Here is a 27,306-nt window from a genome sequence, read left to right as displayed (position 1 = left end):
TCTAATTTTGAGTTTAAAAACTGTCCTAATAAAAGTTGAAACAGATAAAAGCAAAAGGCTTCATATTCTTTTTCTCTACCTTGCCACCTATGTGACCAACCAACTCATATTAAATAACTGGTTTGTAAACACTTAACCCATAATGTCATCCTAGAGGAAACTCTAGGGTGATAAACTTTAAAAGAGTTTTAAAAGGCCTCTTATTTCCTTTCTATTTTGATGTTGATTTAACTTATGAGTTGTCTTCTATAACTATGTACTTTCCCTCCTCTAGCCTTCTATGTAACCTTTATTTTTAAACTTTAAATTATACCATGTTTAAGGTTCTTGTAGGCATTATAATATACACACAGTAAGATCACTTATTTTTTCAAATGCTAGTAGCTTTTGAAGTCCTGAAACCTCAAACCTTGTGCTCTATACACAGTATCATTTTTTTTTATAGGGTGGAGGAAATAGCATTACAGTTCTAACTGCTACTCACTTGAGAACACATCCAAAACAAAATTACTGGGTAAAAATATCAATACTCTTTATACTAGAGATGCACTACCAACACGTTTGTGGTATAACTTACCTCGTAAAGGTCAATTAACCGTTTGCTAAATCAAAGCATCTGCTAGTTTTCTTGGAACTGTGCAAATACCCACTCATTTTAGGTTCTGTCATTAGCAATGTATGATAGGAGCAAACCACAGTACTCTACTATGGTATCTAGTAGAATTACAGCATTTATAAATCAAAGATTTTCAAAAAGTGACTGAAGATTTTGATTGCTTCAGTTCTGAAATTCCTAACCTGAAAAATCTTAAAGAAGCATGGCTTTCAATGCCCAGTTACTGTGCAGGTTTTGAAAATCAAAATACTTTAAGGTGACTCAGATTCAGGCACCCAAAAACTGAGACATTCATAAATGCTACTATTAAAATCATTATCTATTTAATTATTAGTATCAGTATCCTTCATAGATCATCTTTAGTTTTTACTAGAAGGTCACTATTTACCTTTAATAAAACTGTTCCTTGTTCTAAATACAGGGTAAAATGCATGGATTTTTGGTAATACTTGAATTTTTAAGTGGGGGCCATGATAGTTGTTCTCAATGCAAGCAGAAAACACTTCAGTTAACACAATGTAAGGACAAAACTTCCATGAATGTTACTAGTAGTAGTAATTTAATTTGGATTTGAAAGTGTCCTGGGGTGAAAGGAAAGAATACAAACTAACTTAAGCATTATTCTTACTATGCCCTAAACTAGTGAGGGCTGTCCTTTTTGGCAGGATGGTCCTATGCCCTCCCTGACCACCACTCCAATCTGTTCTCCTTGCCCAATATGTTGGTCTGCTTGCTGCTCCCAGCCCTGTGATCCCTGCCTGATCTGTTGCTATTTCTGCTCTCTGCCCTGTGCTCCTCTGTTCAATCTGCTACATGGCTTTCTTACCCCTGCCATATACTGTGTTGCCCATCCCCTCCCTATCTGCTGCATGACAAACACAAAGGCTGCCTGTGCCACTTATGGGTTGTGTGATGTAGGCTGGCCACTCCTGCCTTAAATTAAAAGGGAAGGAAGAGTTCAGCTTGCTGGCTTACCTGAAACATGGCTTGTCTCCATTACAGTAGGCCCATAGGGTTTGGCACCGTGGCACATGGCCTGTTAATGTATAGGGTGGAGACGCAATAAGTACTTTGGTGTACATTACATATGCAGATATTTTTAAAGAGCACTGGAACATGCAAGCTATCCAGAGAGACAAGGTTGTTAAAGTATGTCTTAGAAATTCATGTTATCTAGCACATGAATGCTAAAGCGAAATACAGGTATTAATATATTACATTTGTAGGTTGTCTTGCCATATTTACAACTAGATGGAAAACTTTGAACCCCACAATTAAGAAGAAATCATCAAAGGAGACTTTTGTAAGAAACCTTATGAGAAAGTTACAGGTGATGCTGACCAAACACAATAGTATCCAGTCACAAACAGGTCAATATGGTCTTATATATCCATTGAACACTAAGGCCCAGGGATGGACAAACAGGATGGAAGCCATCCCAATATATTTTTCAATGAAGGAAAAGGAATTTTTTAACCACCTGGCTCCTAGAAGATCAGCTAGGAGTCAATTAAGTGACAAAGGATGAGAAATCATTTCAAGAAGCAAGTTTAGTTCTTGTGAGAAGGATAGCTGAAATGCTGACAAGGACATTCAGCAACAGTGGGAATCATAATTAAACCCTGAACTGTATGCAATGCCTTAAGGCAAAGGACAGGGAAACCTCCCTGCCTAGGGACAGACGTTCAAAAAGCCGGAGCCTGAATTGATTCAATCTTTGCAGGTTAGTCTAACCTGTCTAGATTGAATCAGTTTGTAAATGTAAAGACATTCCCTCTGGACTGAGGAAATGTAGGTACATGTCTGCAGTGCCTCAGGCTAGAAGATCGGGGGTGCTAAAGCAGCCCTCTCTTACCTTTCATAGTGCTGAGCTGAGCAGGGGATGTGGGCAGGCCCCGGCAGGACCTTTGAGTTAGGGAGGAATTTAAACCCCCACCCTGGCCTGAACAGTCCCAGGTTTTTCCCCATTCACTGCTCAAGGGGTGGTAGAGTTGCCAGCCCCCAGGCTAGCACACTGAGGAAAAGGGGGGGGGGGGAAGGGTGCAGTTTATACATCTGTTGATGATACTGAGATTTACAATCTCCCTCTCCCTGGTTCTTCATACTGTCCGCAAACCTGGTAACTGAGGGAGCCAGCAGGGAGCTGATAACACAGTGTTTATCAGTCCATTAACAAAACAAAAGCCTTTCTCATTAGTTCACGCTCTTCTTAGACAACTTCTTCCAAGGAAGGAACAGAGGGACATTAATCAACAGGTCAGCTGGTAGTTCCAAAATGCCACTGTTCTGTCTGCCTGCCCCAGTGAAATTGGAAACACACACACACACACACACACACACACACACACACACACACACACACACACACACACACACACACACAGACATCTCTCTGCATTAGTTAGAATACCACATGCCTAGGTCCATGGGGCTGGGGTCCATGTTATGGGAGATGGAAGTAGAGGGGGAGACCCCTGCTTGAGCAGCGAGTAGCAGGGGGGGGAGGGGGGGAGTAAGGGAGCCAGGCAGACCCTGCTGTGCCTGCAGTCTCTGCCAGAGCTCTGGCTAGGGAGCAGAGGGGTGGAGCCAGCTCTGCTCTCTGGAGAAGACAGCACAGCCCATCCCAGTCCATCAAGAGCTGCAAAGAATCTGGGATGCTGGGGGACTCTTTAGCTTAAACCAGGAAGGGGTCTGGGACACACACTGCATAAACTGGGTTGACCCAAATCAGTTAAGCCTGATACTACATTAAACCAGGTTCATCTTTAAACAGTTTTGAAACTGGCTTATGTGCACTGAACTTCTGTTCTGTTACAGGTCTAAACCAGTTTGTGACCACTTAAACCAGTTTATGTGTAATAACCCTATTACACCCCTATTCGATCAATCCTAGCCCCTCAGGTTTCTCAAAACTACAGAACATATAAGTAGAGCCCTGATTATTAACCTGATTGATTATATCCAAAATGTAATTCCTTCAAAATCCTGCAGATTCCATGGTATGACTTAGCAGAGGCTAAACTGTCTTTAATTTAGAATTTGTCACTACAAAGAGCATATTGCTAAATGCAGAAGCAAGAATTTTCCTTTACTTTGGTTTAGTTGTTGATACTTCCTTTCTTTTTGCAAAATTACCTATTTACTTGCTCATAAATGAAGTTGTTTTTTTTCTCAGAGTTCTTGTACAATTTGAATTTCATCATATTAAAAAGACAGTTTCTAGTATGATTCTAAAAGGACACACTGACTAGAAGGCACACTGTACTTGCCTGGAAGATGTGGATTGTATGATGGTGGTTGAAATAGATTGAAGTTGTTAGGGCCCCCAAACTGGACCCTAGGCATAAACCACAAAAGGAAGTAGCATATCTTTAAGCTTGAAAATTCCTGTCAATTTTCCTCTTTAGGAAAGAACAAAACTTGCAAATCCTCGGGCAAATAAAGAAGTCAGGATTTCTATTTCCAAGCCCAAGGATTTGAGAGAATTCTTCTTTCTTCATCTGCACTGTATGTCAGCTAGGTCCCTCTGCTCCTCTCTGCCTCACTGTAGGATCTGTGACAACCACTGTTAGCTGCCTTAGGCATGTATCAAAATGACAGAGGTGGAATAAAAAAAAAGAACTGCAAATCATTGAGGGAAACTGCTTAACTTATTGCAGACACAGTCTTGCCCCTTTCAATTTAATGCATATGGAGCTGGTTGAGATAACTAAGCCTTCACAAAGGAGTAACAGGGAACAGGGACAGTGAAGAGATATGCTACCGAAATAGTACTGACTTCCTCCCATACTAGAAAACACAAAGGAAAGGGCTACTCTGTGTGGAAAAAGAGTGGATGAAGGCCCACAAACACAAACACAAGCTGTATTTTACATTAAGACTTTGTGGGAGGTGAGAAGGAGAGGCTAGAATCAGTGGTGCTGGAAGAAAAGGGGCAGTAAGGATTATCTAGGCATTCTCAAGTATAATTCAATACTTTGAAATAAGTTACTCTAAAATTAATGTTCCAAATAATAGGTCTACTTAACAACTATTTATGTTGTTAGGGAACCTTTTATCTATAATGCCAAAAGTACATTACAGAAATCCTTTTAGATCAAACCAGTCAACCAACCCACCCCATATGAAGAGCACCTCAGAATCACAAAGTTAAACACTCATTAACCTGGAAATGACAGAATTGTGCCTCCAATACTAATTTTGTCAGTGAGCATTATAATACAGTACAGAGAAGTCCCTGCCTCAGGCACTGAATATACTTATTTAGCTCTTCATTGCGCACTTTAATCACATATTTCCGGTCAACATGTGTATTTCATTGGCTTATGACTCGACCACATCAACCATTTTTGCAACAATGCTTAAAGTACTTTTTCTGAAAGAGGCTATTTCCATGACAATTTTTAATGTTATATCTTCATCTTAAAAGCTATTTAAAAAACCCACAGTTTTCATTCTTTTTTTTAATAAAGAAGAAAATACGTTTCCATTATTACGGTCAAACAGCGACCGTCCAGAATATAAATCAAAAGATGGAGGTTTCAGAAAATTTTAAGTATACATAGGTTCAATGAAGGGTTCAAAACAACTAAAATCAATGATAGAGACAGGATTAGAGCCAAGGGCTCCTTGACTTTTAGCACTATGGTCAGACTACAGTCAAATTTTTGATGAACTACTACTTCTTTCTCTGGTTGAAAATGTAGGAGAACTTCTACAGGAGATTAATAACCTCAACATTTTTTTCCTACATGGTTTTGAGCTATTTTAGAAGATGGAATCATATTAGTTAGAAAGCAGACTTTTAGATTACCATAAAACTAAATGGTCCCATTCCAGAAATGCATTTTCATTCTGACAGTAGTATTCTTGCATTTCTGTAACTTCTAAATTTTAAAATACACTGTTAATAAGTAGACAAGTTCTCAGTGAAAACAATTACATTAACTTACTAACAAGACTTTGATATCATATGTAAAATATTTTTTCAACTTCATTTTCTGTTTTGTTTGTTTGCTTGTTTGTTTTTAATATGAACTTTAGGGAAAAGAATTGTCTGTGGCTTTTTTTGCTGGTTTAGAAAAGAACAATAATTTACAGAAACAGAGAAGAGTTATCCTACTCAATGCAAAACTCTTGATACTACAGACTGCTAAATAGCCAGTGCTAAACTGAGTGTACTAAGAATATGACAGACAATTAAGCAATAGCTAAAATAACAACAGTGGATTAATTGTCCAAGATTTGAAAATCTAAAGCCAGGTATCTTTTTGTTTACAGTAAGAGCTCTTAACTTAAATCTAATAATCTGATGGTTTTACATATACTAAGGATAAACCTAGTACAAATTTAATGATAAAATCACAAACTACTATAACCAAAAAAAAAAAAAAAAACCAACCAAAAACCAAACTTTACCAAACTCACAGTTGAAAATCGTGAATTGAGAATTGTAAATTGCTCAGATTTATATACTAAGGCAATAAATTAATAATGGAGAGTTCTCTATTTGGACTTTTACTCTGGCCTCCCTCCCTCTAAGATGCACGGAGGCAATCTCCCCATTGAGTGATATATTTGGATTTCACTCGCAACAAATACGACTGAGCAGAAATATTGCCTGTTAGCAAAGGATTCCTTATTCCTGGATGGGAAGAGTGCATTAAGTTTTGGATTACCCCATGTAGTAAAACAGCAGCCAGCAGCATGCTTCTGAATTAACAAAAGGAAATACAGGGCCATGCCCAGCATCAAAATAAACATGCACAAAGACTGCCAGATTTCATTACTGCAGATTTTAATTTTGATTAAATACTTCTTTTTATACTGGGTCATCTGCCTTGTTTTCAGCCATGTACTTTCATTAATATTTTAATACCTACAGAAAATTAAGTTGTGCAACTTCAGTGTTGCAGCTAAGGATAACATCTTTAATAACACTCACAAGAGAAATAAAATCCAGATTGCATTGTTGTTCAAGTTTAATAATGCCATAAGCCACAATGGGCTGGCATGCATCTTGTTGCCAGCAGCACAATATTCTGTGTCTGTAGATGCTCACTAATAAATTAAAGAATGAGTGTATAGTCTTCAGGTCTTATATACTCCACTTGAATAGGGAATCTGTAAATGTATCCCGGACAAACTAAGATGATATAACAGAAATGGCAGTTGTGGTCCTGAGGAGCTATGGATTTGTGGGTTAGGCAGTTGTCAGTTTGAGCTGTGCTTAAAGGCTAGGGACAGACATTCAAAAAGCCTGAGCCTGAATTGATTCAATCTTTGCAGGCTAGTCTAACTTGGCTAGGCTGAACTGGTTTGCAAGTGCACAGACATTCCCACTGGACTGAGAAAATACAGGCACATACCTGAAGCGACTCAAGCTAAAAGCTACGGGGGGGGAGGGGCAGCGAAGGGAGTAGAGCAGCCCTCCCTTCCCTTCCATAGAGCTGAGCTAAGGAGGGGTGTGGTAAGGCCCCAGCAAGATTAGGGAGTGGCTCCCCCTTGCTACTCCTGACCAACCAGGGAGCCAGCAGGGAGTTGATAACACAACGTTTAGCATCCCATCAAGAAAGCAAAAATTTCTTTTATTAGTTTAAGCTCTTCTTAAACACCTTTTTCTAAGGAAGGAATGGAGGGACATTACCAGCTAACCTGTTGATTCGCTACAAAAAGCCCTAAGCAGACACTGTCCTGTCTGCCTTTGTCTGGTCTGCCTTACATAGACACCTCTCAGCATTAGCTAGCATACCACATGCTGGCTACGGTCTGTGCTGAGGGATAGGGGAGGGGGAGAATCCCTGCTTGAGAAGCAAGTGGGTGGGGAGCAGGGGAAAGCCAGGCAGACCTTGCTGTGCCTGCAAGTCTCTGCCAGAGCTCCAGCTAGGGAGCAGAGGGGCAGGGTCAGCCCTGCTCTGGAGCAGGGCACCCAAGCATCATGGATTCTGGGGGACTCTGGTTTAATCTAAACTAGGAATGGGTCTTGTACAGCCGTTGTGTAAACCGGTTCGACTCAAATCGACTTAAGTCTGATACTATATTTAACCAGGTTTATCTCAGATTGGTTTCAGACATTTTCACACTGGTTTAAGTTCACTGAACATCTGTTCTGTTACAAGTTTAGACCAGTTTCTGATCACAAACCAGTTTATGTGTAATGTCAGTCCCTAGCCAAAGTCATGCCAGGAACTGCAAAACAATCTGACTGTAAAACAAAACGCCTCCCATCCATTATACATAACTTCACACACTGAAAATTCACTTGTTAGGAGATAATTAGGGTTAGAAAAAAGAATGCTGTGTATGTTTACAATTAATTTATAATTATATTTGTCAATTCTAATCCCACTGTTGGTGAGGTGTATATTGGTAAAAACACTGTGACACTGAACATGACAGTGTGTGCATGGAGGTGACACTGAGGGATCTTCATCCCACCTACCATCATTAAGTCATTTTTTACACTGGGGTTCAGTTACATTTGTGGCTACTTACATTGTCAAGTGGGCCAATAAGACTAAGGAGCCTGGAAGCAGGGGTGCAGCAACTCATGCAGTGTGGATGGCTGCTCCATGCTGCCAACAGAGCACTTCTTTATCATATAAATGTGGAAGGGAAATCATCCATGCTTTTTTCACTTCCACAAGTGCTAATACCAGGTTAATTCAGAACAATTGAAATTGGCACAGAAGTTCTCAATAAGTAGATCCTGTTAGTGCGGATACATGAAAATAGAGATTAGCAGCATGCGTAGATTTCTGGTTGGCTTCTATGTAGAAGATATGGTGCTGGTGTTACCCTAAAGCTCTAAATGAGTTTGGTAAAGCCCCAAACAGTAAGGAACCAGTCCGTATATAAGACCACATCTTCATTCTTTGCAACGCTTCCTGTCCCTCCCCCCAACTCCCTATTAAAATTTACCTTGGTTGCAATTTGCACAGCTTCATGCTGACTTTCCTTTTAAATAGAAAAAAGGACTGAAGTGCTCCCCAAAAGGGCCCCTGAGCTCTGGAATCCACTTCTTGCCAATTTCAAGGAGATTAAATTTGTTAAATTTCCTAGTTCATATCTTATGGTAGAGTTTTTAAAGCATAAATACAGGAAAGACAGACAGGACATACATAAAAAGTAAGTGATTAATTTGTTATTTGAAAGGTTATGGCTGATATGCTTAGCCATGAACTGTGATTTTAAGTATATTAGCAGGGCAATCAGAGCACTGGATGGGCTGTCTCGCATGTTTAAAATCACAGCATGAAGCATATGAAGCATAGAGAATGTTTTGAGGATTCATACTACACAGTGGATAGAAGATAAATTTATCCAGCACTATATAGCACTGTACAAGTGCTAAGTATTAGTAACAATGCACAACACAGTTTAGGGCAGGTGAAAAAAATTCTGAGAGCCTGTTCTGATAAATGGGGACCCAAAATGTTAAATGAGATACCATGGGTAAATTCTCACTGTTCATAAATAAATCCACAAAGGGACAGGGGAGGAAGGGGAGAAAGGGAAAGAGAAAAAGGAGCTCTTAACGTTTGCCATACATTTACTATGGCATAGAATCACCAAAATTGTTGCACTTATAGTTCTGATACATTGCAATACTTTTGTGCGTGTGTATGTATCATATCATTATTTTAAAAGTCAGAAAGCCAGATTACCTTAATAATGCTAACCTCCACCCTCCACTATGAAGTGCTTAAGATGGCTAACAGAACCACCTGGCTAGGTAAAGCACCTTAAAAAAGTCTGAGTCTGAACTGACTCAATCTTTGCAGGTTAGTCTAATCTGGCTAGGCTGAACTAGTTTGTAACCATAAAGACATCCCCTCTGGACTGAAGAAATGCAGGCACATGCCTGCAGTGGCTCAGACTAGAAGCCGGGGGGCACTAGAGCAGCCCTCCCTTCCCTTCCACAGTGCTGGTGGGGCGTGGCCAGGCCCTGGCAGGACATTCTAATTAGGGATGGGTTCCCCCCCCACCCCTTGCTACTGTTGACCAGCTCAGCAGGGAGTTGATAGCAGAGCATTTATTAGCCCATAAGCGAAACAAAAGGCTCTCTCATTAGTTCAAGTTCTTCTTAAACAACTTTTCCAAGGAAGGAATGGAGGGACATTACCAGCTGACCTGTTATGGCCCTAAGCAGACACTGTCCTGTCTGCCTTACACAGACACCTCTCAGCATTAGCTAGCATACCACACACTGCCTATGTTCTGTGATGTGGGAGAGGGGAGTGGGGAATCTCTGCTTGAGCCGGGAGTGGTGTGGGGGTACGGAGAAGCCAGGCAGAAACTGCTGTATCTGCCATCTATGCTCGAGCTCCAGCCAGGGAGCAGAGGGGCAGGGCCAGCCCATCTTTGAGCAAAAAGCCCCGCCCAGGGCTGCAAAGCATCTGGGATGCTGGGGGACTGTAGTTTAAGTTAAACCAGGAAGGGGTCTGGGACAGACATTGCATAAACTGGTTTGACCCAAATCAGTTAAGTTTGAAACTTCATTCAACCAGGTTTATCTCAAAAAGGTTTCAGCCATTTTCAAACTGTACATCTGTTCTGTTACAGGTTTAAACCAGTTTCTGATCACTTAAACCAGTTTCTGTGTAATGACTGTCCCTAGCCCAGAAGACCTATGCATTCCTACTACTACTTGATTTGCTTCAGCAAGTCACAACTAATCAGAATTCTTTGCTTCTGTTTCCTCCTCACTATGCTTTCTCACACATCTCATCTGATTGCTTACTGTGGTTGTACTGCATCAGTAAATCTAACATTTTCCAATGTGTATATATATTATGTATTTTTAGAGGTTCATAGGATCTTCTATTTTATGAACAGTGGTATTGGGTCTAGTAAGAACCACAAGAGAAGCAACTCTCCAGTAGTGTAATGAAGGAGGGGAGAGGGGGCAGGTCAACCAGGGCACAAGCCCTGGATGCCGACCCAGTGGGGTGAGAAGGGTGCATAAAAGTGGTAGTACCTGCATTGCTGGCCAGGCTACAACAACTGCCACCAGCAGCACAGCCCCCATTCCCTTCCATGACCACTGGCACCCAGGGTGTTCAACCAATCCATTTATGCTTCTGCAACACTCCTAATATAAACCTGAGCTTTGCTGGTAGTTAAATGCATGATAAAAGCACTAGAACATTCCTTTCATCATCTCTGGTTAAAAATGGTAGGAGTCATGTGTTCATTTGCATATCAGATTCTAAAACACAAGCAGAAATTTTCTTTGCAAAAGAAAATGCTTGGCTGTTGTTTCTGTGCTTGAATGAGATTGATTGGCATCTTCCAGTGCTTTGCAATTGCAAATGATTGCTTAGAAACTTTCCTGAATTTTCAGGCTGAGATCCTGCAGCTACTTTGTAGAAACAGCATACTTCTCTGTAGATAACCCTTAATGTTTATAAAGAGTATAAACTGAGTAAAATTAATTTTCTTTATCCACTTTACTGCTTTCTTTTGCAATTATGAGATGCTTGTCTGAAATTCAAACTATGCATATTTGCGATGAAATGTATAGAATATGTGGTCTAGAACAAAAAAATCCACAGCAAATGTATTCAAGCTGAATTCAGTATTTCTGCATAGCTACCCATCCCCTCCACCCCAAACATTTTCTTCCCCCCCTAACACTCAGGGAATGGAATAAAAAGCATGAGCCCAGCAAAATTATTACGTATGATCTATCTATGCCACCTAAAAGCAATATAAAAAAAACAACTATTAAGAAGACTGCTTATGTGACAAAACATGAAAAAGAGAAGTAGAAGAAGAAATGAAGCACTAATTATTTCTACAAGCAATCCATTAAAAAAAAAAAAATCAACAACAAAATCCTACCAATGTTCACAGAGGTAATAGGGCAACACACACACACCATTTTGATGCAAGCTGTTATCAAAGTATCTGGAGATTTAATTAACAGAGGACACTTTCAATAAAACAAGACTGATACACCTTAATCAGATACACCAGTGCCATAAACAATGAAAATGCACATTATTCCCAAACAGTATAAATAATTTAAGACTTCCACAAACTCAAATTAATCTACCTAGCACTTGAAATCCACACAATCACTAATTCAGTGCAAGTAATAAAAACAAGGCAAAAAAGCCATATGGATAGTTAAAAATATGTTTCTAGGCTGGAATATAGTTTGGCAATGTTAACAACAAACAAAAAAGTAAAAACAAGTGCCAAGAAAATCCTATTACCCACACATATTTAATATGATTTCTTTTCACAGGAGATGGAGGAATTTGTGCTAGTACGACCAGACACTTAATCTGCTAGATCTGTCAATGTCTACCTCATTAGCTCCTCAGCCTTTTGAAAATCTGATGTTTGATAGGGCACTCATTTGCACACAGATTGAAACAATCTGATTTACTAGTTGTTGAGGTGGGTATTCTTCTTTGAGTCCTATAGCCCTAGAAACCCATACCCTTTCTTCCTAGATGAAGTCTCAACAGCCTACTTCAAAGGGAAAAGATATGTATGGTATCTTAACCTTTCTTTTGAAACTGAATCTCTATATCCAGTATCATCTAGCAAGGCTAATTGCATAGTATGCAAGGGAATTGCTATTATTTCAATATAACCTACCAGAATATAACCTATCAGCAATGATAAAAACTGAGGCACTATTGTAACTGGATTTACATAAAAACAACATAGCAAACAAAACAGTGAAGGCTAATTTTCTGCATAGGGAAAAGCTGGAGATTGTTAGACACACTTTTTAATAAATCTTAATAATATTCTAATATCAGCTTTCTTAGGTTGAAGAAACTCTTAAGAAAGAAAAAAACGAACAGGAATATGAAGAAGATATCTTATTTCATGGTCAGAAGTTGCAGTATCTCTCTCATCCTGAGTAAACAAAGAGACCTATTAAATTCACTTTACTTTTATGTACTTTACATTTCAATATACTGCAAGGTCATGTTACCCTATTACTAAAAATCACCCCAAAATATAAAAAACAACTGAGAAACCGGATATAAGGTACATATAATTCCCCCCCCCCCAGTAAATATTTACAATTCAAATAGTATATTCATCTAGGAAGCTGGTCATATATTTACAAAAACTAGTAATAAATTGCTTGGCCATTCCAGTAAATAGTTTTTGAATCAACAATTTCTCACAAAGATAGAGATATAAGGCTACATTTTTAGAGATGATCATACAACTTTTTGGGATGCCCTTTTCCAGCATTAATTCTTGTGTGTACAGTTAATAATAGGAACAAGATTTGTACTGGTAGTGTCGGAGTGATGTTGTAACTATGATGTTCTGCAAAACATGGAAGGGATTTTTGTGGGCAGTATATTTTATTGGACCAACTGCATACATTTGCAACAACTGCACAGTAGACACAACAGCATTCTGGACAAATTAAGAGTTAACATTTTGTACTGTTTGTGCACCAAGGTGATAATACAGGGAAAATGTGTGAAAATACACAAATGGATGCTAGGATCTGAGAACCAGGTTTATTAACTTAACCCTTTTAAAATGCATGCTTAGGACCTCTTATACCATTTTGGATCAATAAGATCATGCTGACAAATATCTGCTATGGCAATTTAAAATGTAAAAATGTGGAAGATTCCCTTCTGTTCCAGTTCCAAATAACAGATAAGGGAAATCATAAGTGTTGCAGTTGCTTCAAGCAGCAGAAGATCCAGAGAGGTTTCTGTGGTGCTGCTTCACCCACCTTTTGGCCTGATCCTGCTACTAGAGCCTCTCGGGACTTCAAAAAAGTCCCTGAAGTAGAAGAGATGCCTGGATTTCCTTTTGGCTAGGGACAGGCATTCCAAAAGCCTGAGCCTGAATTGATGCAATCTTTACAGGTTAGCCTAACCTGAAAAGCTTGAACAGATTTGGAGGTGGATAGATATTCGCTTTTCATTCCAGAAATGCAGGCACATGCCTACAGTGACTCAGGCCAGAAGCCAGGGGGGTACTAGAGCAGCCCTCCCTTCCCTTTGACAGTGCTGAGCTGGGGGGCGGGGGGGGGGGGGGGCACGTGGCCAGGCCCCAGCAGGCTGCTATGATTAGGGAGAGGTTTAAACCCCTACCCTGCCTGCACCATCTCATCAGAGTTTTTCTTAATCGCTGCTCAAGGGGCGCGAGTGTTGCTAGACCCCAGCCCCGGGCTAGTAGTCTGAGGCAAAGGGGCTGGGGGCGGGGGGGGGGGGACGCTGGATGCATCTGCTGATGATACTAAGCTTTTCAATCTTCCTATCCCTGTCTGCAAACCTGATAGGGCTGCACACCAGCAGGGGGCTGATAAACACTAATTTTTATCAGCCCACCAGCAAACCAATGCGTTATCAGCCCATCAGCAAAACAAAAGGCTCTCTCAATAGTGCAAGCTCTTCTTAAACCACATTTTCCAATGAAGGAACTAGAGGGATATTACCAGCTGCCCTGTTGATTAGCTCCAAAAAGCCCTAAGTGGACATTGTCCTGTCTGCATGTCCCAGTGATATTGGAGACACACACACCTCTCAGTATTAGCTAGCATACCACATGCCTAGGGTCCATGGGGCTGGGGGAATCCCTGCTTGAGCAGCGAGCAGTGAGGGAAGCCAGGCAGATCCTGCTGTGCCTTGAGTCTCCCTCAGAGCGCTAGCTAGGGAGGAGAGGGGCAGGACCAGCTTGTTGTTTGGAGCAGACACCACAGCCTATCCCCAGCCCAACTGCAAAGCATCTGGGATGCTGGGGTACTCTGGCTTAAGTTAAACTAGGAAGGGGTCTGGGACAGACATTGCACAAACTGTTCTTACCCAAATCAGTTAAGTTTGATACTACATTCAACCAGGTTTATCTTAATCCAGTTTCAGCTATTTTGAAACTGGTTATGTGCACTGAACTTATGTTCTGTTACAGGTTTAAACCAATTTCTGATCATTTAAATTGGCTTATGTGTAATGTCTGCCTCTAGTCTTTGCGTGCAGAAATGCATCCAGTCTCCTACCCCCACCTGCCTTGTGTGCTTTCCCTCTTGCCCTGGCATGTGGGAGCTTCAGGGCTGCTTCTACCCACTCCAGCTGGGCTGAGCTGGGGCTGATCTTACCTAGTCCAGCCACAGCCCCAGCAGCTTCCCATACCTGCTCCTGGGGGGGGACTGGTAATGTGAGGGAACCTGCCCTCTCCCTATTACTGCTGCCTCTGCTCCCAGTTAAGTCCAGCCCCTGCACAGCCTACTTGGAGAAGGCAGGAGCAGCTAATGAAGCTTCCTCCACCCCCTGGGACAGTGGGGAAAACAGCAGTGACTGTAGGAAAAAAAGAGGACAGAAGAGGAGGAGAAAGTACATGCCTCTAAGCATGCAGGGAAAGATGGGAATGTTTACCTGCTCTGGGAACTTAAAAAGTCCCAACAAGCTCCCCCTGTGGGTCTTCCTGCACCACTGGGTTCAGGCTAGAGGATCCAGGGAGCAGCAAGCCATGCAGTGTGGGTGGCTGCTCCAATCCCTTTGCCAACTTCTGGATCTGGCCCTGGCTTCAAGTGTCCATTAACAATACTAAGAAGTGAATGGATGTGGCAATTTCTCATGATATAAATCCAAAAGCTCTTAATTGTGGATTGATGTGTGTGACTTAGTAGAGAGACAATGTACCTAAATATTGTCTTGAATCGGGAGCTAAGCCCCCTGCAGTGATTTTCCCCATACATCTAGAGAGGGGAAGATTCTCTCTAGTGTTCATAAAACCTCTTAGAGCAGTGGTTATCAACCCTGTTAGACTTGAGACACCCCTCATGAGACTCAAGGCACTCCTCCTCTGATGTCAATTTTTAGTTTCCACTCAGTTTTTGACTGCAAAAATAAACCAAGATAGCAACTCTTTCTTTTTTTTTTTTGCAGGGAAGTTGGAAACATCACAACAAGTCAGAAGGTTTTTAGCACAATGAATTTCTGTTTGAAATCTCTGCTTTTATCTTGTGAATCATGTTTGTACCTAACAGTGCTAACTAACATTGTGTGCCACCCTACAGCACCCTGTAAAGGATGTCAAGGCACCAGGTTGAGAATCACTACCTTACAGCATTAGGGATCAATGAGAGCATGCTGAATAACTCTATATTGACTAATATTGATTCACATTTGGCAGTCGTGTTTTAATTCCCCAATAGTCTCAAGATATTGCTCCATTCAGAAGGCACTACTGCAATTTAACACAGAAGTTACAAAGGTATAGAATACTGTGAGAAGCTCCAATTGTGTGAAATGACTGTCACAAATAATAAAAAACTTAATTTCCTACCTAGGCCTATATTTTAGGTAATCAGTGATATCGCCTCAAATTCAAAGTAAAAACAATGGACAAAAATCATCCAAATTGTGACCCTGTATGTTAATATCTATCATGTTAATATAGTACATTATATATGGCATTAAAAACAATAATTGTATTGTTAGTAATACAAAAATTAACATTCTTTCAGTGATGTTTATTAACCTAAGCTCATTGTTTGAATGAAGTATTTTTGCCCTTTCATGTCTAACACTGAGCATAATATTTTTTTTCATGCTAATCAGCAATTACAGCATCTATTTCAGTTACTGCTAAGACCACAGGGGAATATTTTTAAAGAGATGTTCATGCCAGATGCAACAAGAAGGCATTATAATTCCAAAAAAAATTCTTGATGAAGCAGCTTGTAATAGGGCAAGTAAAATAAGGTTACTTTTAATTATGCTTAGCAATTAATATCTAGCATACAGTAACCCATAATTAACGTGGTAATTGAAAATATTGTATTCTGAAAGATAAATATGTGAACAAGCCAAAAGGATCTGGCCTTATTTTATTGTGTGCTTTAATACAGGGCAACGTTAGTTAAACAGATGGCACTCAGGATTTCTCAATGAATTCAGCATCTGTGAGTACATGTTGCATAAATGCCAATTAAAATGTGTCCGAGTAAATTTAAATCCCTTGCTGATAGAATGTAAGCCAATCTAGCTGACTCAGGATCAAGGTTAAATTTAATCATCCGCTGAACTTGCAGCAAGTTGTTGTCAAATTGTACAGAAATTCCCAAAGAAATAATAAAAAACAGCGTTCCTATTGATTTGTATCTATTTACATTCATAACTCTCTTCTCAAGTCTTGCACTGAAACTCAAAGGAAAACAATGTGGTTTAGCAAATCTTAATCTAAAAAAATACTACTTTGATTAAAAATGTTTCTGCAGAACTCCCTCAAAAACTTTCATTTCATGTAGTTTCATGTAACTATCGTCTTACAAGTATTTTGTAAGACCTATGCATAAAACAAATAAGCCTCCAAGTTCTGATCTTTTAGCTACCAGGTCTTAGTATTTTATAGTAAAACATCTTAAAATGTTGCAGATAATACAAAGTGAGCATTGAATTTTTGCTCCAGATAGGTTTTTAAATTTTAAATTACTAAACAATATTTAAACAAACACAACAGAAGACAACACCCAAGAGGTAAAGAAGTATGCTGCCCTAGTTTGCCATAGAGTCAAGGTAATGTGGTTCTGCATGTACGTTAAACTGCTACTAGTTTGTTTGTTTTTTTTAATCATGAGCGATGCAAGGATAAATGTTGTATTTGGTATACGTGACTTTAAAAAGTCTGAATTAAAAGTCTGAAAGACTAAACTCAGGAATATGATGTAGTAATCCCTGTAAGGATCTCAGTGAAAATTTATTTTTGTTCCATCAAACTTTTATATAACACAAGAGGGACTGGAAGGCCTGGTTACATAGAAGAAGATAACAACTCTATAATACTGGACTGTCCAACCATGGGCCGCATGTGGTCCATAAGTGCTTAATGCACTGCTTCTAAGCTTCCACCTGGATCCTGCTGCCTTTATTGCTTCAGGTACAGAAACAGCTGGTTCTCCCCCTCCTTCCTCTGGTTTCTGGTACATGATCCTGCCCCAAGGGGCAGTACAGTAGGGCACCCACAGTACAGCCTGTGGTGCCAGATGAGCTGACAACCCAGAACACCTGTGCAGCATGGTGCAGTGGGGAGGCCATGGCTGAGTAGCCAAAAGTGAGGCAAGGTACTATGGGGTGTGCAGAGTAAGAAAGAAGCTGCCTGCATGGGAGATGGGGAGCAGGCTATGGAGTGCAGCCCCTGCAATGGCATTTGGGATGCGCAGGCCCCAGCCACTGAGAAGCTGGACAGCCCTACTATAAAGCAGGCTAAGCCCATTTAGAACTATGCAGAAGTAAAACTTCATTGGGACAAAATGGATTATAGCAGGGATGCTGTAGAAACTAGAAACTGAAGATCTTGTAGACCAGGGGTACGCAACTCCCGGCACAGAAGTCAGCGTGTCTCCTGCAAAGGCATTTTGCTTGGCGCACGCGCCTTGGGGCAGATGATGGGGAAGGGGCTGGGCCACATACGGATCAGGATTCTTGCAGCTACCCCACCATCCACCTGTGGCATGCCAACATCTTACAAGTCGAGGTTGTGGGTGTTTTTGCTGACTCCTAATGTAAACCATCTATGAACTCGTGAGATCCTAAGAGTCAGATGGAAGACTGAGTTTAATTGGACTGCTAAGCATATACACATATTAATGACTTAATTTTTCAGAAGTGCTCACAATACCTTCAACTGGAGCACTGGCTAACCAGTACCTTGAAAATTAGGCCCAATAACTACTGTTAATGTAAGCAGGTAATAGAGTTCCATGACAGATATATTTCCTATAGTAAGTCATTAATATTAGAGACATTACTTTCATCTGCAGAACATTGAACTAACAACACATTCTCCATTGTTCTGAAAACAGTGTAATCTTTAAACAACAGTCTGAAAAGTGAGTACGGAGAAGGCATGAAACATTATTGTGCTGACTTGTTTGCATTTCAGTAGTGCGAATAACTGTATGAGCAACAGCAACAGCGGTCCAAATCTATAGAACAACAAAATATTTCAACTCAAACATTAATAAAATAGAAGCGTTAGAAAATAAAAGAAAATATTGGCTCATTTTCTTTCAGAGAAGTTCTGCTACAGAGCAAAAAACCAGGTTAGTGTTTAATAAAGCTAGAAAGGTGTATGACCAGATGGGTGAGGTAGTTGGGCAACGCATAAAACATGAAATGGAATCCGCCCAGGGTCAATACTTGATACCTGGTAAACAATGGGTCAGCTCAAGCTAAGCTTCTCTCTCAGTTCTGCCTAAGTCCTTAGGGAAAAGGATAGAAGAGTGATTGCTTCAGTCATCTGAAGGAAGAAATGTACAGAAACAAAGGCTCCAGAATCAAATACGTTAAGATTGCAGCCTAAGACGATGAGCTTCCTTTTTCTTCTCTTTTGCTTATCTCAGCTTATTAAATTCTCTTTCTATAAGTACTATTCCTTACAAATGGAATCTCACCAATTCCAACTCTTCGAAATATTTCTCTTGGCTTACCCAGAGATTTTAGGCCCTTGTATTTAAGGATTTAAGACCAGAGAGATCTATGCATAAGTGATTTTGGGAGGGGGGAAGGGGAGAATAATCAGACAAACAACATCCTCTTTAAAAGGTGAGTACAGGTCCCTGGGGATCAGGAGCTCTGCATGGCTCTTATGCACTTTTCCTAATGGCAATCTCTGTTGCTGGCATTTGAGATGCATCTCTCTCTCAGCTCTTGAAAAATGAAAAGTATCAATGCACAACAGATATAATTTTAGGGCCAGGTCCAAAATCCTTTTGAAGTCAATAGGAATTATTTTATAAATATTAATAGTATATGTCTTGGGCCCACTGCACTTACAGTAGCCTGCAATACAGATAACTGTGCTGATAATGCAATCTATTTAACACTGCAATTTACTTCAGTTGCACAATGAAAACATTTTTTAAAGAGAAAGATTCAATAAAGCAGCTTACATTGTTTTCAAAGTTAAAGGTTCACTTATTCGTTCAGGAGTGCTGACCTTCCAGTAACCCTCTTTGGTGGCTATGAATGAATTGGACATTTGACTTTGACCTCATATTGTAACCACTGTGAAAAGAATTACATTACAATGATTTTGAATTTTTATGTCAACATGCCTGATAAATATTTTATTCAATTGCTAACCGGATAATGTGTTTTCAAAACAACCACAATGCTGAATGTACTTTGCTAAATGAAGCAAAAATGGAACTAATTGTGCAATATTTGAATATATTTGACATTTGTGAGATACTGCAGCAATTTGCTCTGTAGAAAATGCACTATGTACAAACAAAAAGTCTGAGCTTCTATTAAGAATTTAAAAAAAAATCTATCTATAAATAATACATATTTTTAAATTCCTTTCTATATATACCAAAATGCCAAGTTGTGCTGAGCCTAAAACAAAACTAAAAAAAAAGGTAAAGCATCAAATCCATCCATTACTACCTTTTGGCAAGCTTAGTCTAATCAAAGTTTTTCCACTAAATTACCCAGATCAGCAAAAACCCTGCACAATTATATCCTGCTCTCTAAGATAGCACATGATCTTTGCTCATGTGGGTAATCGCTAGGGTGGAAAATTGCAGCAAGGATGATGGTACAGTTGTTCTTTTTCAGTTGATCAAACAGGATGAAAGCAAACAAATATTTTCTCCTCCATACTGAGTTCTATTTAAAATTTGTTCTTTTTTATGAAACACACACACACACACACACACACACACACACACACACACATATATATATATATATATATATATATATATATATATATGAACAGGGGAGATTTTTCTGCTCAGACTAAATGGGAAGACTGGAATGTAGAGAGAGCAAATGGTCAAACATCGATATCAGCATGTGAAACATGAAAATGTTAGCAAACTCATACTTCAGAATAAAACCACAAACAGTCAAGCATTTCTAATGAAACTTCCACAGCTAGAAATGTTTCCAGGAGAGAAAGCAATATAGTTGTTTAGCCTTCAACCTTCCCCTCTTTCCTGCTCCTCATGCCTTCCTGAGACCAGTCTGGTGGAGGCATGGAGAACGGTGGCTGCTCCACTTCTCCCACTCCTGGGAGGAATTGGACTGGCAGGAAATGACTCCCTGCATTTCCCCAGACCATGGACACCAGGACTAGGGAATAGGTAGAAAGCCTTTGCCCTTCCCCTCCTATCCTGTAGACTGGACAGAAAAGGAGATGGAGCAGCAGGGAAACATCTCTCACTCCCTGACCTGTTCCTATGACCATACAGTTTCTAGTCTGGGGAACAGACAGGCAAATGATCCATTTCCCTTCCCCCCTTCCCTCCCCACACTTTCCCTCCTCCGACCAGACTGGTGTACTGCTCTACTTCTCTCCCAATGTTCATTTTTGCAACAGAAATACTCTCACCGGGGAGATCTACCAAAGGGCAACATGAAATAATCTTTCTTCTGGAGGAGGGATATTTCCCCCAGGAGAAATTGAATGAGCACTTGTACACTTGCAGTTTCTACCAGGAGAATGGTAATTCTGCCACTAGAAATGTAACATATGTACGTCATAAATTAAAGTTGCTGAAAAGACTTTCATGACACGGAATGCATATGGTTAAATATACACCTGGAAGAAGCTTTATTCTATATAATACATAACACTGAAGAAAATTAACTGCACTATAATCCTAACTCCAGATTATGTAATATGAAAATTGTGACAGGAAAGGATGAAAATGAATGAATATGGTTACATATATTATATGCGCTGTATATATTATACAGCGTGATTACACTGTGTCATTGATCGATTTATTAGGCCCTTCAGGATACCCTTTGGAATCACCAAATTTGCTTCTGGGGAAAATGACACCTACTCAGTGGGGGGGGAGGGTTGTCATCACTCTTAGTGGCTGAATGAGGAACATGCACATCCTATGTTACTCAATGGATTCCACATCAATCCAATTTTTTGTTTTTGGCAGCATCCACCTCCGTATTTCAGACTGTAGGTTCTCTGGGACAGGGACTGTCTGTCATCTCGTATATGTTTAAAAAGAACCTAACTTCTGGCTTTTAGGAACTCTCAAAATTATGTGTATATGATCACCAAAAAAAGGCAATTTTCTTAAACTTCAGGGAGCTTCCTCCCTTCCTTTCTGTTTTTCTTTCTTTTTTTAAAGAAAGATCTGTACATTGCTTTGTGCTGGTTCTTATTAGATAGCTCCTTTTCTCATTAGGTCAATGGCATCAAGCCCATTTAATTCAATGGAATCAGGACTGTGCCATCAATCACTGGAGTAGATGAAACATGACTGGAGAGGGAGCAGCCACACAAGTGGGGAATAACAAAAGCTGTCTGAAGGGAAGATAACAGGCTGCAGCTGTTTCTCTCAAAAGCAAAAGCCTAAGGTATGCAAGGAAAATGAAAGAGGAATTCCAGTCCCCCAAAGTCTAGTGATGAAGGCAGTGGCAATAGCTACAGAAACTTTCTTCTACCTCAAGAGATGAGCATCCAAGTAGTCTTCTACCTTGAAGCACTTTCTGTAGTGTCCTGGTCTCCCTACACTTCCAATATGTTTAATGCTATTGATAGAATAACTCAATGTCAGCATGATCCTGAAGACTGAATAAGGGTAGAGGAGTAAGGCTCATTGCTCTAAAATTTAAGATCATTATAGAACTGGAAATAACAATGTGCACAACTATTAAGATTAGAAAGATTACAATACTAAGATTTTAAGGTAGAAACAATCTTGGTTTTACATGTGTACTGTACCTACAAGCACAGAACAAATAGGGTTCTGCTCTATGATTAGAATTTCTAAAAAATACAATTAACAATACAATATTTGAATACATATTCATGATAGTCATTTTGAGACTAGTTTGTTTTAGTGCATTCTACTTTTTGAGACCACCCAGAAGCTGAAGCTGGCGAGAGCAGACCTGCCTTCTTATGTGGGGCTTCATGCCAAGCATACACAAGTATTGTGGCATTCCATAAGCAACACTGGCAGCCTCCAAATATTTTGCCAGGGCTTGAGACACTGCTTTTATTCTTTCACTCTTCTTGGTGGTTGGGTACCTTGTTGCCTACAGCCCCCTTCTCCCCTTCATTAAAGTCAGACTGACGTCAAGATGCAATAGCCTGAGTGTACACAAAGACTGTAATAGTATCAAGTCCTCTAACAAACAACCCCTTGGCATTTTCCCTCTCCTTCCTAGTCAGCTGAAGACTAGATCTGTGAACCTACTGGATACATGCACATGCTTTGAGATAGTGACATGAAAGCTAGAGTGTTTTAATTTTAATCCATACCTGCACATATTTTATTTATACCATTATTATTACTAGAGGTCACTGTGGAAGCCTATTTCATTACATAATACAATAAAGAGTGCCCGTCTGTCTGTAAGGTTTAATTGTTGTATGAAAAAGTGTCCAGAGTTTCAGACAGTTACTCTGGGTTTTTTTTTAGAAATTGCAGAAAGTATATCTGAATAGGTCCTGGGATGGGAAGGAGCGACATGTTCGTTCAGAAGGCCAAACAGTCAAAACATTACAAAAACACACAAAACATTACAAACACATATATAAATACCCTCCTACACACTTGAAATTGACAAATGTTGGGCATTAATTCATTCTGCCTTTATATTATTGAGACGTGAGACCCCCTCCCCCCCTCCAATACTGGTATATTCTAGTAACAAAACATATTAATCCTTTTAATTCAATACTGAAAGAACTTTAATTTGATCATGGTGCAAGCCACTTTGCAAACATGCAATAGAATTATTCTGTCCTGCTCTCATTCAAGTAAATGGAATTGACTAGAGTTGCACATAATGGAGTCCCTCATTGTGTTTTTTTCTTTGTTGTTCATTTGATGCCACTCACGTAAGCCAAAGGGGATAAAGAACAGAAAGGAAGCAAGAATTAATGTGCGATATAAACTACAACTGTAATTGATCAAAATATGCCGTACGTCTTTCTACAAGTCGTGTTGCAGATGAACGACAAGCTGTTGGGGTACATGGAAGAATCCCTGGACAGAATTCTCTTGCTTCTATAATGCAGGGTAAATCAAACTATGGGCTCATTATGGTCTCCTCAGGCTTTAAAATCTGACACATTTCCAAATTAAGTAGGAGACAAACTTTAAAGAAAAAATAGAGTTTTCTTTATACAATCACTTGTATTAGATAATACATTTAAGTGCTTCATAACAAGATGTCAAAATAATGAAAGCAGAAAAAAATCTTACTAATGTATTTCTTTTACAGAATGAATTACTTGAGGGAGGAGGGAGCGTTCTAGAGCATGTTTACTAGCATAATTCTTTTTATCCAGCATTACACAATTGAAGAAAATCAGTAACATTATCAACAAATAACTGACTTCAGTCCAGGCTAGTGTTAGCATTAAATGACTGATCATTCTGGCACAGCAACTCAGATGATATGGTTGTTTTATAACATTTTATGTGAATATATCCTTGCGTTACTGTATTCCTTCCTTGTTTGACTGGTATCACATGGTATAGGGTGCTCTTGCTTCAGGGGTTTTGAATACTGATGGAAAACAGAACGTGCAATTATTTTTAAAATGGGACATGTACTGTTAGATATACATATTATGGAATTATCTTTGACCATGAGAGGAACAGTGGTCCTCCTGCCAGACACAGATATCTGCATGTTTTATTTATACTTGTTATTTAACAGAAACAACAGACCTCCCAAAAATTAATAATCAAAGTATGAATATTTATTTAGCATTGTATCTGACAATGGCAAATTTAATTTTACCATAATTAGCATGGTGTAGGATAATTAAAATAATAAAGTACTGCAAATATATCAAATTCCTACCATTTGTCAAGAGAACACATCCTCAAATTATAGACCAGACTCATCCTCTACCTGGAGTTTGATTTTACTGGCAATGGTAACAATAACACTACATACATTTTGGCCTAAGATTCCTCCCTAAAGTGGAGCAATCCCAAGAGCCCTTGGAGTCAGTGATGTATAGTATATTCATCATAGCTTCTCTTGCATGGTGTATTTCTGTCACAATGAGTGAGCTGGACCATCTCCATTTTTTTAATGTAAAACCTGGGGACAGTATCAAAATCCCTGCCATCCTGTTGTAAATTGGTATTTATCATTAATCCACTTGAAATAATGACCCCTGCCTCCTCCCCCTCCTCAAAAAAAAAAAAAAAAAAAAAATTGAACTAGCAATTATCAGTCATTTTTGTTCCATGTGCTTTGGGAATGGCAGTATGAATCACCAAAACATAGCCTAACCTGATCTAACACCACCTCCGAAGGGCTAGCTGGCACAATAATCATGCCCCCAAACCTCATTCTGACAAGCAATTGTTAACTCTTTGCTTGCAGCTGCCCACCTTTCTTTCTTGCTGTACACAACCTCCTCACTATAGCAGGCAGCAAAAGAGGCTTCAGCATGGGCAGGATGCCAAGTGCTTCTCTTCATTTTTTGTAAACCTTTCCTTCTTCCTTTCCCCACTCCCCTGATTAGCCTCATAAAAATTAAGGATGGCTTCTGCAGCTAAAGAAGTGGGAAGGGAAAGGGATAGACAGACCTTCAGGGCAAGAGTACTAATGAGAAGCTTCTCTGACTCCAGTTTTAAGATAGCTTGGACAGAGCAACAAAAAAAAAAGAACAACTTCCCTTCCTCATAACAGATGGCGAGTTTGAGTATTAACTCCCTCTTCCATTCACAATACAGTTTACACAAAGAACCATTGACCACTACTTTCACTGCTTTACCTGCAATAAAGCAAAATGCTGAATCAATGGTATTTTACCAGCAGGGCTGAGCAAATGTTTCAGTGAACAAACAGTTCACTCACCAGAAGAGCTGCTTCACTCCAACCAAAACAGTTTTTCAAATGTGGCCTGAATTTGGGGAATAATTTCAGCTGAACAATAAAGTAGTAAACCAATTTCAGACATGCTGAAACAGGTCACTGTAACATTAACCAAATGGTTTTAATTTGGGGACTCCAAGGAGGAGAAGGAAGAGGTTACAGTCTTTGAAACAGGACCCCAGGTTCCTCTCCATCTTCCTCTCTTTTTCTGATCCATCCAATCTTGAATTATTTTCTGCAATGTCACAGGTTCAGCAAGAGAGGAGGAGAATGATCCTTCTCGTCTCAAAACAGCACATACCCCAGTGGTTACAGCATTTTCTTGGTAAATGAAAGATAAGGGTCTGAATCACTTCAGATAGAAGAAGAAATTGAATACATCTCACAACATGGACTGCTGTACAAGAGAAGCACCACTACCATTTTGTGGGGTCCCCAATCCTCCAACTGTGCAGTAGGTGTGATTACTAGATGGACCACACCAGGAAAGTTATGCAGTGGAAGGCCTAACTTCTGGGTCTAAAATAGACATGGGTGTTAAATAGGTGCAAGACAGACACTTAGCTGCTTAGCACTGTAAAAATTAACATGCTTTTGGGCAGGTGTATATATGATTTCACTGTACTGTGAAATCACAGTAGCCGCATCCCAGCTGCTGAGATGTGTGGGGTGCCCCTGCAGCTGGGAACACCTCAGCTGAATTATTTATGTAACTCGACCATGGGACCTTGCTTTTTGCCAAGATTGGGCTTCCCCCGCACCAGAAATAAGGTGTGATGGATCAAATGTGCACATATGGAATGGCAGGAGGCATGATTATGTGGACCATGAATTAGATCCCATTTACCACAGGGAGCCACATAAGCTGTCAGGGCTCCCAGCAGCAGGGGAGAGAGACGCTGTTACATGTGCAAATTTTAAGCCGACTGATTCTTTTTATGGTGTGATAGGTACTTTGCTTCTGTATCTGGTCTCAGTTAATTGTGCAATTAAGCAGCTAATTGCTCAATACCTGTAATGTGTAGAGCAGTGTTTCTCAACCTGTGGGTTGTAACTCAAGAAGTGGGTCACAAGAATATACGGAAGGGTCGCAAACAAATTTAAAAAATGGATCAATGCAATGTAAATGCAGAAGGGCTCTTAGACACCTAAATTCTACCTTAGTCACACTGTGGGCATCTTAGGTGTTTTTTGTTTGGTTGGGTTTGTGGGGGAGGTTGGTTTATTTTCTGGGGTTTTCAGAGGGAGGAGGGGAGAGGGATGTGGCAGGTTGGGGAAAAGTCCAAATATATGAAGTTTACAGAAGTCCAGGATATTTATCAGCTCTTAGCAACTTTTATGTACATGGTTAGATAATTTAGAATTATGTGAAAATCTTGTAGGCCTCCCTTAAAATAAGAATTTTAAGTTCTCTTTTACTGTATATTCATAACGAAAAACAAGAATCCAATGTTTAAATAAGTTGAACGATCCCCTTGTTTCCTTTGGACTTTGAGATTTAGTTAATCTCACTGAGTAGTTTAATTTAATCTAGAAAGCCTTAAAAAATATTAAACAACATTCAAATCAATGGTCCAGAAGATCAATGGATGGTCCAGCAAGATCAAACTTTAATCAAGGCCAAGGGAAATCTGAATTCAATGCTTAGTGTCCTTTGCTAGGATAACTGCACTTCCATTATCTCATATTTAAAGATTGTGAACTATTAAGGTATTATTGTGATGGATGCTAGAAATGTACCTTAGATAGATAGACAATGAATATCAACACACTGGTATTGCATGTTTCCTAGAGAGGTTCTTGAACTTCTATCATTGGATACTTTTAACTGCAGGTTAAAAGAATTATGTCTGAAATAGT

General features: G+C 39.7%; 1 protein-coding gene across 7 annotated transcripts in view; it reads right to left on the bottom strand.

The window, feature by feature from the left end:
• The window catches only part of ROBO1 (roundabout guidance receptor 1), a 1,177,688-nt gene that overhangs the window by 169,726 nt on the left and 980,656 nt on the right, over positions 1-27,306 (bottom strand). The window contains exon 1 of one of the 7 annotated variants that reach the window (XM_059720634.1): positions 1,592-1,628. The exons of the other annotated variants lie outside the window; for them this stretch is intronic. Coding sequence (XP_059576617.1) covers positions 1,592-1,613 — 22 coding nt within the window. The 5' untranslated portion in view covers positions 1,614-1,628. Of the gene's footprint in view, positions 1-1,591; positions 1,629-27,306 lie in introns of those variants that run through there. 7 annotated transcript variants of the gene reach the window in all.

The sequence above is a fragment of the Alligator mississippiensis genome, chromosome 1 (genome assembly GCF_030867095.1).
Source record: "Alligator mississippiensis isolate rAllMis1 chromosome 1, rAllMis1, whole genome shotgun sequence".
Lineage (NCBI taxonomy): Eukaryota > Metazoa > Chordata > Crocodylia > Alligatoridae > Alligator > Alligator mississippiensis.
Note: the sequence above shows the minus strand (reverse complement) of the source record. Positions and strands in the feature narration are given on the sequence as shown.